This window comes from Haliaeetus leucocephalus, unplaced genomic scaffold (assembly GCF_000737465.1).
Source record: "Haliaeetus leucocephalus isolate CR32 unplaced genomic scaffold, Haliaeetus_leucocephalus-4.0 Scaffold229, whole genome shotgun sequence".
In the NCBI taxonomy this organism is placed as follows: Eukaryota; Metazoa; Chordata; class Aves; order Accipitriformes; family Accipitridae; genus Haliaeetus; species Haliaeetus leucocephalus.
Window position 1 is genome coordinate 9,384,135 of NW_010972665.1, and position 11,613 is coordinate 9,395,747.

Genomic DNA, 11,613 nt, shown 5'->3' on the forward strand with positions numbered 1-11,613 from the left:
GAATTGCTGAAGAGCAGGACAAAACCACTGTTTTGTGGGCCATAGGATTTGTGGTTGTAAAGGGAGGAAAGTCTCTTCCAGGAATTCTCAGTGGAGATATACTCTAGTCTCAATACAGAAATTACATTGGTCTTAGTTACAGCTTGGGTTCCCCAACACAGGGTAAGGAAGACTATTTAATACAGCAACACATGTAATCAGAGAAACAGGAAACCCCACAGCTACACACAGAACAGTTGTGAACCTCCATAAGGTACCCTGTTTAACCAACTCCTTCCTGTACCCTTACATCCCGCATATTCTTTCTTTCCCTTCACTGTTCTGTAAGAAATTATAACACCTTGTGGAAGGGTCTATAACTTTCACTTTCCAAATGCAGTCTTCATCTCTTTGCTCCCCCACTCGCGGTGCACTTAATCTGAACATCATCAAAAGCTGGGAGCAAAGAAAGGATGGCACACTCCAGTGAGGGAGAATGTGTGGTGTAGAGCAAGGAAAGGCAGGCAGGGGAGGAAGCCCACATCAAGCATCCCAGGCATATGGAAGGAGGAGAGAGCAGAGTACCATCCCACATGGAGCAAGGATGAATGCCAAGAGCCAACGTTAGGCATCTCCCACATGACCACAGACCACAGCAATATCAGTACTTGTCCTTGCAGCCAACTGCCTCAACTAAGCCATACAGTTCTTAAGCGTGGGATAGTTCCTCCCTCAAAAGAGAGGATAGTTTTGCTGTGCCTCAGGGATGAAACAGGCAAACAGTTCTGGCACCCTAATAATCTGTTAATTCTTTCCATCAGGGGCTTACCTCCAACAGCCTGCTACCCACAACTCTGTGCACTCATCCTGAACTACTGACAACTATATGCCAACACAGCACATACTTAATTTTAGAAATGTTACACTGAAAAGAAGCAGTACCAAGCAGTAGGCAACTAAACTGAGAAGAGACTGCTGTTCAAATAGGATTGGTTTGTTGTTGTTCAAACAATGACACTTACAGACTTTTGACCACTTCTTGTCATCAAGAAAGCAAAGCAGATATGTAAGAGACATCCTCATCCACCCCACCCCATACAGTTGACAAAAGGATTTAATCTTGAATAATGTGTTAGATAATTTAAGTAAACAAGTGAGGGAGGAATCTTCTAGACAGGAAAGCAATTCTGACAGTAGGTCAGGAGGGTACTCATATTTTGCAACTCTTGTCAAAAAATTAGCAAAAGACTATTCATTTCCTAGAGTAATCTTGGCCAACTCTGATGAAAGAGAACATCTTGTTTCGGCTGCCTATTTCTTTTTTAAACACCCACCATAGTACCAACTGCCCTTGGCCATTTTTGAACCAGCTATGACTACGTAAGGGGAGAATGCTGACATTCTCAAATAGAGCAGGACAGTCCCAGTGACCCCCAGCATCAAGAAAAGGCAGCCCAAATTCACCTTAATACCAGAGCATTCCAATTTGGCTCTATGCACCAGAATCTGGGGTTACATGTAGTATTTTTGGAGTTTTGGATACCATGTCCCATTCCAGAAGCTTGAGGTAAATGTAGCATTTGTTCCAATTCAAAATAGCTTCCTAAGTTAGAGGATGCTTTAAATATAGCATGAGAGTCCCACAGAGGCTTCCGAAGAGCGTGCATGGCACTCTAACCAGGTAAAATAAGTACTACAATGCCTTACAGTTATTTTTCTTCATGCCACAAAGACTAACTGTCACTAATGCTGGCTTTAAACTGAAGAGCAGTAAGTTGTTTAAAGTAAGTGTGTACCCTTAAGCCTGTTACCTTTAATGAGAATAAGGGTTTATGTCTGTATTAACAAGTATGGCTAAACAAGAGCAGCAAGTAAAGGAGCCAAAATAGCCCAGCAGCTGGAATTTGGACTCTGAGCAAGGGAAAGGAGGGGATATGGTGTGAGCATATGAAAGGCTGTGTTCCCCCTAATCCTCAGCTGCCATTGCTACAAATCAAGTGTATTTGGAAGGATTTTGGGGAAAGGTTAAAACCTATTTATGCACAGTGTCCAGGCACTGAACACCTGTGGCACAGATGATCACAACACTAGCTATGCATGTGGGAAGTGCAGAAAGTAACTCTACCCTTGCCAGGGGATTTGCACGCCTTTAAGACACTTGACCCATTACATCTTCCTAAAAGAAGAGCAAGATCTCATTGACTTTTTGGAAAAATGGCTGCTAGCCACTACTAACAAAAAGAAGAGTCACCTTGTATGAAGAACATTCAAGATGTCATCTGGAGCCATTTGTAAGCTGGAAACCTAATTCCAGAAACACAGAGTGCTTACATTCAAAGTTGGTGGGTAAAAAAAAAAGTTCTTTCTTGCCCCCATAAATAAGAGCTGGGTGCTTTTGTTCCTGAAAATATCTCAGAACAACACAAACTGCTCCACATTTGGGGAGAAAAATTATACTCTTCACGGATCTGAAAAGGAAAGTTTTTAGAACTGTTCCCAAGGGATACCCACCAGTAGCGCTGGACTAAGCTTCAGAGCCAGCTTCATATGATCAAGCTTTTATTTCATTTAGGACCTTAAGTTATGATAGCAGCTAAGTAAAATACATCTGGGTTTTTTTCTCATCATCTATGCAGTACCTTTTGACAGGTGATACCTCTTTGCTTTTAAATATAGGATATTATGTAAATTATGGGTCAACACAATGTGACTGAACAGCACACTTAACATCCTTGTCCTCACTCTGTATCGGCAAGAATGAAATTCTTTATGAAGAGCCATTTATTAAGTATCATAGCATACTTTTATCAAATCAGGATCTAAGAATTTAGACAATTGTAACAAAAAGCCTATTCTGAGATTTTGCTCTCAGGTAACCTTATTATTAAGGCTTTAATTACACAAGTACAGAAGAAAGAGCCCTTTAACATGCTGTATAGAAGCCATCCTTTTTAAACTAGCATTATTCATTTCAAAGCATAACATAGCTGACATTGCCAAACAATATTTTAAATTCGTTTCTTTCCTCAAGACTTGCAAGTATTGATTTTTACCATGTTCAGCAAAAATTTCCCTCCTTCCTCTCCCCTTCTCATGATCTTCCAATGGGGATTAATAACTTACCTGCACATGGAGCATCTGGCTATTCCTGCAACAAAACCCAGTGAAAAAAAGAGCAGCAGTATCTCATATTATATTGGACACTATTTAACACTAGATTATGCATTGAAATGGTACCTATGTGCAGAAACTTTTAATTACACACAAATCAACTACATCAAACCACGACAGTTCTCAGCTAGCTCCAGTCCACTATGAATGCTAGATTATAATGAAGACCATTGCATTTTGTACACCATTTTGATATTTTCACAGTGCTACCAAAGGTTTGTGGTATTTTTTTTAAAATACCCAAATTTTATAGAGTTATTTTATAACATACGCTTTATGCTACTAATTAGACAAGAGTGACCAGATGGGAACTGCTGTTGCTCATACAGAAAGTTAATGCTAATGTATTTGCAGAGCTAATTTCCCTCTTTGTGTTCCACTGGCTAGAGAACATTTTGCAATAATGTATTCAGAATGGAGCTATAGAGCTAATGACAGGGTTATCTGCTGTGTTATGAAGACAGCCATTTACAGAGTACAGATATGAGACACTAATAAAAAGTTCTACCTGAAAAAAGCTTATTGTGCATTTTAATTATAAAGCACTAACACTTCAGCAGCTTTAAACTCATAATTTAATGGTTACCTCCTGCTGTGTTTACTAGTTCTAAAAGATCTGCAAAATTATTAACTTCAGTAATAATTAAGTAAATCCGAGGACTTCCTGAAATACTACGTGAACTATATTCTCAAGTAAATAAACTCTAGGTCAAAGGCTGAGCAATTTGTCAGACCAGAATATCCAGTTGCCAGGGAACATCATTAAATGTTAAAACAAGAAAAAAAGGAAACATAACTCATATGAGCTGTGGATCTTTTTCCTTCGGTAAAGAAACCTTCTCCTCCTCCTCCATAAAGACACAATAACTATGGTTATCCCCACTTGTGAACTTCTCAGTTTCTCACCAGTCTTGGGCCCAAGTTTCTCAGAGTTAATACTATGCCTCCTGTTCAAGGGAAAGGTTATGTTCCCCGCCTTTTGCAGGAAAGCTGCAAAGTCACTGTGGAGTGGGTTTTGGCATGAGTAGTAAGCTAGCACCAATAAATACTGACCGTATTTATAACTGAGTTGGTAATTGCATAGATGCCGTTCAGCCCAATTATTTCATACACTGAGCTCTTTTCACGGATAATGCCGCATGAGCATTGATGATTCAGATGCAATCACACTCCAAAGAGAAAAGCTGCATTTAGCAGGTGAAATAAAGAAAGGGCTTCAAACCCATGAGTTATGTATTATGTGTCAGAATAGTCAGAGCAGCAGGTTTGATGATGTAGCATCATTTAAGCCAGCACCTCAGCTATTACAGGCCATTATTCATATTAGTCTGGCCTACCTTCTAAGAGGGCTAAATGTTTCTCCTGAAATTCAAAACATGGATAGAATTGAGAAACAGAATCTTAAATAGAGCTGTGCATGATGTCTGCACAGATACTGTGCAGAGTACATAATACTCCTTATACACCCCTGGCCTTCAGCAGTAAGCTTAGTATTTAGTGATTACTTTAATCACAAAGAGAAGAGGGGCTGCCCTTCAGTTCCAAGCACATACTTGATTTAAAGGAGAAATCATTTGACCAAGAGCTGTAGTTAGCTCCACATCCTTCCTGAAAGTTTAGTCGAGTACAGTACATGCATTCAAATCATATTGCATTATGATGCTAAGATTTAAATAAAAATTATAATAAAAGGACTCTTCCCCCCAAAATCCTGAGTTTAAAGATACAACAAGCTGCATGGATTTTTCAGAATGTTTTCTGCACAGAAAGAAAACAAAAGCTTCTTATATCATGATTGTTTAAGAAGAAGGGAAAAAATGGTACATCTTGTGCTGGAACTGCTTTGTATTACAAAAATTGGGTTTTTGTTGAAATCAAACCTTCTCTAAAGTGTTAGCAGATCAGGTGAAATAACCATTGGGATTACTCCTCAGACCTGATACAGTATTTTTGGTCAAGACAAGGAACGTTGTCTACCTCAGAATAACTAATGCCTTACCCTCTTAAAGCACCTTGCACAGCCAAGTTTAAACCTCTATTCTGCTTTATTCAGAGCAGAGACTTGAATCAAGTCCCCAGTACCCAGGGATTTTCTGATCCCAGGCACCAGAACCCATCTCTTTCTCTGGTCCAATAAATATTATTTAAACAGAACGCAACCAGAAAATTTGCTCCTTCCCTCCTTGTCCAACATACACTTGCCACTTGTGTTTGATGGGAGATGCAACCGTATTACACAAATGCCTTATATACTGAACTGTCACTTATAGTGTAGATGCTGACTACTGGAACATCTCAAACAAACAATACCAAATCAGGAGGTTTAGGAGTTACTTGTAGGGTTCAGGCTCACAGAAATACAATCATTTCTGCTAACAGTGGCTGTAAACATACCAGAATTGGCTTGCAAATTAGTTTGAAAGCAAAGATACCATCTAAAGTAAGGAGCATTCTCTCATGATACAGACACATTCATACATATAACAAATGACTGCACGTAATAAAATTCAGAATGCTGTAACTTTGGATGGGGTGACTGTTGCTCAAGAAGTGATCTACAAATTAAGCAGATTATCCCAAAGAAATGCTGATGCCCACAGAATAGTTTTTTTATCAAAAACAGATAGGAAAGTTTTGGAGTGTTCTTAAAAGTTGGCCTGAAAGTATGTCATTTTCCTCTCACAAGGAATTATTTTGAGTTAAATTGTAGAAGAAGACTGGAATAATGTGAAACCACTCATGCATAAGAAATTAATACAGTTTATCTAGACATAAGACAGTCTTTACATTAAATGGGCCACTCCCTCTCTCAGCAGTTGACTTAGTCATTTGAGTTTTTGGGAGAAAAGGAAACACCTCTACTGAATAATAGTTAAAAAGGCAGGCTTTTAGAGGACACAAGACTCACCTGTTAGGTTTTGTAGACTATCAACTATTATAAATACTAATCTATGGCTTTTAGTATGGTGAAGGACTTCACATCCGGAGATGAAAAAACCCTCTCAAAATTGCAGTCATAGCTGTAGGACAACTACTCAGCAGTTCGATTCACCAGAGATGAATGCTTAACAGGAATCAGCATTTCAAGTGAACTTGCTCAATTTCTTCAGTTCAGTCAATACAAGTAAACTGCACTCTTCTGATCACAATTTGTGTACAGCAACACATGGCCATCCAAATGACAGTTGCAGAATGCATAGTGCCTGACCCAGATAATCTGAGGTTTCCCTGCATTCAAGAATAGAAGAAAAAAGCAAAGAGGGATTCCCTTCACCCATCACTTGCCTGTTTTAAGGCTCTGATATCCCATATGCAATAGGCCCACAGGAAATGAATACTCTCACATAGCTCCTCTGAAGGAAACAGTCACAGAGGGAGGTTGACATATGTATGCTAGGGAGTGGAGGAAGGACAGGAAGTAATCAGGAATAGATGCTGATAAAAGGAATGAGGCCAACAAATGTGAGTAAAGCCTTCCTGCTCCTCCAGAGACATGGACTGCAAAATGCTAGAATAGGAATTTTTCCCCCCAAAGAGCTCTTTCAGGCTGCTTGTATCAGAATAAGTATAAAGATCAGCCAATTTCCATTTTTTTCCTATTAGCATTTGCCATTTCCCCTCACTGCACTTACATCATCACCAGACTTCAACTTCTTCCTCACTTAACAGAATAAAGCCAAAATAATTCTCTAACACTTTTCCCCACTGTTCTGGATATTATTTCTGCTATCTCAGATGATGATCCTTGCATACCTTTCAGCTCATTGCATCACTTGCAACCTAGTCTGTCTCACTCAAAAAGCTTGCTGTTCAGCAATAATAATTCAGAAATATATGAAGAGGCTCTGCTATTGTGTCCATCCATGTACAATCATACCATCTTCAGTAACATGGCAACACAGCACTTATATAATTAACTATGCCTAAAGCCTTCTTACAGAGGATTAGGTTTATAAAATTAATGAATTCTGCTTCCTTCCAGACAGTTCATGCAAGCAGTAGGATAAAATAACCTGCTTTGCTGCCCACATCAATTTGGTAAGACCAGATTTAGGCATGTGATCACACCACTGGTGACAGCTCTTAGCATTGCCAACAACCTGCAAGTCTCATTCATTTCAGTAGGACTGACAGATGCTCAGCTTTACTAAGAGTCTGTCAATACTGTTCTCCTACCTCTGCTACCTGCCCATGACATCTCATGACAGGATTTGTTCTAGGTAATAGGATGGTCTGCAGGGTGGGGACTGGAAACACATTTTTTAAATCTTCCCAGAGTATTTTCTAATGCCATTGTTAAAGAGTGTGAAAGCTGTACAGTGACCTTAACTCTTCTCCACCCGTTTTTGACTCCTCCTTTCCTGTCCCCACCCGCTACATTAGTCAGGCACTTTTTAGATAAAGAACAGATAAGCAGAACAATCCATTTCAGGGGAACACATCTTCACCTGTCACCCAGCTGACTGACTCCTGTGTCTTATGCTATTGACTATTCAGCAGTGAGCTGATCACCTGGACCTACCTGAAGGGAAGAAAATACATTGTCTCAGACAGCATTTTTAAGAGCCCTTTAAAACTGAACTGTTAAGCCAAACAGCTCCAAGTAGTTCCCTTCCTTGCCCACTGTTTTAAGAGCATTTTCCTGAACAGAAGCATTAGCAATGCCACAATCTTGCATTGTGCTTTTGTCAGTAGGCTTCGAAGACCTTCAGGTTTTCTCCCCTGCTTCTCAGGTGAAGTACAAGCTGAGTGGGAATTGTATGGGGCCAGCTGACAGAGTGCAGGTCAACAGACAGCTAAGCCACAGCTCTGGTTCCTAAATCCAGGGTGCCCACTTTATGTCTAGATGCGGGCTAGCTTCATACTGGCACAATACTAGCTTCTCCTTTCAGGAAAGTCCTTGGAAATGTGCAGGCATAAGACTATAGATGGGATGAACAATCCCAGTGTGGTAGACTGTTGCCATCACCTTTCTCAGGAGCTCAGAGGCAACTCTCTCATGGCATGACAGAAAAGCACAAAGCCTCCATGAAAAAGCATGAATCTTCTTTTCTCTGTGGCCCACTCACAGACAGTCTAATTGAGTGGGGGTAGTTAGAATATAAGGCGCATGTCCGCATGTAAACCCTATCTGCCTGCATAGACAGATACTACACATGTGTACGTGAAAGGGCCATGGCACATCTGGTATTGAAAGCAATTATAAGACCCTTTAAGTTGAAGTGTTTGGGGTTTACGACTCATCTTGCACATAGAAAGTCTAATCCCATCTCAGGACAGCTGTGGATCAAAACCAGTCCATAGATAAGTGTACAGCATCCACTGGCAACATTTAGAGCTGTGTGCTCTTCTCAAAAAGGGCGACTTTCCTCACGGTTATCTTCCCTCCCCCACTCCCCCCAAGAATATCTTGAGAATGTAAGTACAGCTTTCCTTTTCTCCCATGGTAAGATTGCAATTATGGCTAAGTTCACAGCTCTACTCACTTATGACTGCAAATTGCTGATTAAGGGGAACATCTGATCTGTTTGGAGATATATTTATGTGAAAGATGCTAAAGAAAAAAGAGACTTTAAGAATATCATCATCAAAAGCCATGTATTACACTGTGTTCCAATTAAAAAAATATTACAATCAGCAGGCATTCCTACTCCAACTCCCCCTGAAACAGACTACATTCATTTCTGCATGCCCGCTTTCCCCCCTCTAAGGCAGGCTACAAAATCCAATCCCATCCCAAAGCAACGCTCCCAGCTAAAAACTGGGCCTCACTGGGAAAGAGTTCAAAACATTTAACAGTGATTTCTGATGCTTCTACTGCTGGAAATGCAGCCAGCTGTATGAAGAGGTAATTCCTCCACACCTCTGGGAATACAGCCATTGCAGTTTCACTCCTGCTCATCATAAATTCTCAAAAGCTCCATGAGAATCATACAGCCTTTGGTCATAGTCAGTATATTTAAGAGATTATAATCTGAGACAATGGGTTCTTTGGGAAACAACCGTTTTTTAATTTCTGGTTGTGTCATATACAGTGCAAGTGCCACAGCCCTTGACTGACAGCCTCTAGGTGTGACTGAATTACTTACAAAAAAAATAATCAACACCATACAGTGCAGGCTGCACAGTGTCTTGAAAATGTCTGCAGAAATATGTTGGCACCTCTCTGTACTTACCTTCGGTGCAATAAGGAAAGAAATACCAAAACTATTTACCATAGTGAAATTAGTATAAATTTATGAAGTGAGTTTATTTTTGTGGGCAGGGGTTTTTTTGGTTGTTTTTTGTTTGTTTTTAGTAACGCTGACAGAACAGCCTTCTTTGCAATTACTATGCTGCTTCTGCAAAAGGGGTTATGAAAAGTTCCTCTCATCATCATAGGACTTAATACTAAGATAAATGTGGCTCTGTCTTCAGAGAAAGGAATATTGTGCATAAGAATAAGGGAGATCAAATAATACAAAGCTTTACAGTATGAATATGAAATAGCATAGTTAAGATTTCAGAAGCTCACTGATGACTTTGTTTCATGATTGTTGCAGGGATATCAATTTGGTACCCACAACTTAACAGACTGTATTTTTTTCATTATGAAAAAACAGTTTTCAAAGTAGTGTAGGTGGCTTTTTTTGCAGTGGAGCAGACCTTTTGTTTGCATTCTATTTGTTTGTCTGATTAAATCATTCTGGTATTCCTTTTAAACACTGTTATATAAGTAATCTTGTCATTGCTGTGCAAAATAAGCCTTCTTCAGGTGATTTGTGGAGGAACCAAGACATCTCTAAAAAGATCTGAACATTCTGGAAGAGACTTGAAACTGTCAGAAAAGAAAAAGGAAAAAAAATAAAAAGAGGAGGGAGCTGCAAGAGGTAATAGAAAGCAGGGTTCCCAAACCAGAAGTTACACAGAACTAGTTTGATAAGAGAAGGGTAGGTAAGGGAAACGCTTACAAATTTCCTGAAAACCATCCAATGTTAAAAACTTTTAAGAAACTGAGGTAATTCAGGTAATAAGAGCAGTCCACTGCAACACCTTAAAATATTGCTCTTAGGGGGGAAAAAAAAAAAAAAAAGAAAGATGTCTTGGAAATAAATGGACTAATCAGTAATTGACAGATATACCACGTAATTAATTATTAAATCACATGCTGTTTGTCAGCTGCAAATGGAAGGCTTCTGCATAATTTAAGACCGTATTTTAAGCACTATTGAGTCTTCTGCTTGACATGTCTAATTTTCATCCAATTATTGCTCGCCCTCAAAAGAGGGGACATGTATCCCTATCTTTGTTCAGTTTTAACACCCAGACTTCACGTATTTACAAGCAGTTACATGTTTATTTTCTACAAATATAATTTTATATTCCCATTCATAGCTGTTCTACTCCCTTCCCCCCAAATAGACAGCACCAGTGAGGCCTCTATCAGCAGAAAAAGAGACAACACTGTACAAAACAGAACTGGAAGCTTTTTTAAATGAGACATTATCATTCTTAAAAATATACTAACCAGAACTGTCTTCCTGAGGCATCATCAATGCCAGTTGTACCCTAAACTGGTATATTTATAGTCCACATTATATTCTCTTTATTCAGACCTAGCTGCAAAGATCCTTTATTTTGCTAGGCCAGGTCAGAGTGTACATATGATTAGTTCACTGCTATTTTCAAACCTAAACAAGCTCAACAAGGTTTGGTTTTTTTGCTCACTTACTCTGGAGATGGTCAAGGGCATGTTGAAGTCCTTGCCCCCTTGCAGTCGGAACCCCCATGGTCCAGGTCCATTCAGAGTCACGCTGTAAGCCATTTTGTACCTCTTTTACAAGGCAACAAAGCACTGCAGAACAGAAGGATAGGGTAGACAGAGAAAGCATGAAAAAACAGAATGAGAAAAGGGAAGAGTTTTATATAATGAAAGCAATTCTCTTTCTGCCTTGCCTGTTCAGTTGTGCTCTGATATCACCTAAGAATAGATGGGAGCTATAATGCAGATGCTGATATCCCGGCTGAGTAGGGCCCATAAAAGGTTTGTAACCAGACACCTACTATGCAAAGACTTCATGACTCAGAGGTCTAATATAGCCCCCAGGGAAGGGGACAGATCTTTCTAGGCTTCCCAAGCCCCTCTACATGCTCAGTTACTTTATGGACAGACAAAACACATTTTGTAATAAAACGAGCAAGCAAACTCCCATGCTAAAATCCCAAACACCCAAATCTCTTTACTAACCTGTTAACATCTACATGGCCATTTGTAACTTCTGCTTCAGAACATATGTTTATTGCACTGTGATATATAATGTAGTACAAACAAGTTTTTACATAGATCTTTCTGTATATAGCAGGAAAGGCACCAAAAAAAGGAGTGTTTGCCTTGTTTTGCACTGGTTTGTTAAACTGAAAAAAAGTATATACTACATGCATTTAGCATCACAACTCCCCCCCGCCAACTTCATGTTTGGCCCT

General features: G+C 39.6%; 1 protein-coding gene across 2 annotated transcripts in view; it reads right to left on the reverse strand.

Moving 5' to 3' along the window:
- LDB3 (LIM domain binding 3) overlaps window positions 1-11,128 on the reverse strand; it is a 118,997-nt gene extending 107,869 nt beyond the window's left edge. Inside the window, exons 1-2 of one of the 2 annotated variants that reach the window (XM_010567878.1) lie at window positions 11,086-11,128; window positions 10,862-10,984 (exon numbers count right to left, since the gene is read on the reverse strand). In XM_010567878.1, the coding sequence (XP_010566180.1) occupies window positions 10,862-10,954 (93 nt within the window). In that variant the 5' untranslated portion in view covers window positions 10,955-10,984; window positions 11,086-11,128. Of the gene's footprint in view, window positions 1-10,861; window positions 10,985-11,085 lie in introns of those variants that run through there. The other variant, XM_010567877.1, reaches the window with a different exon arrangement.
- Window positions 11,129-11,613: the final 485 nt, after the last annotated feature.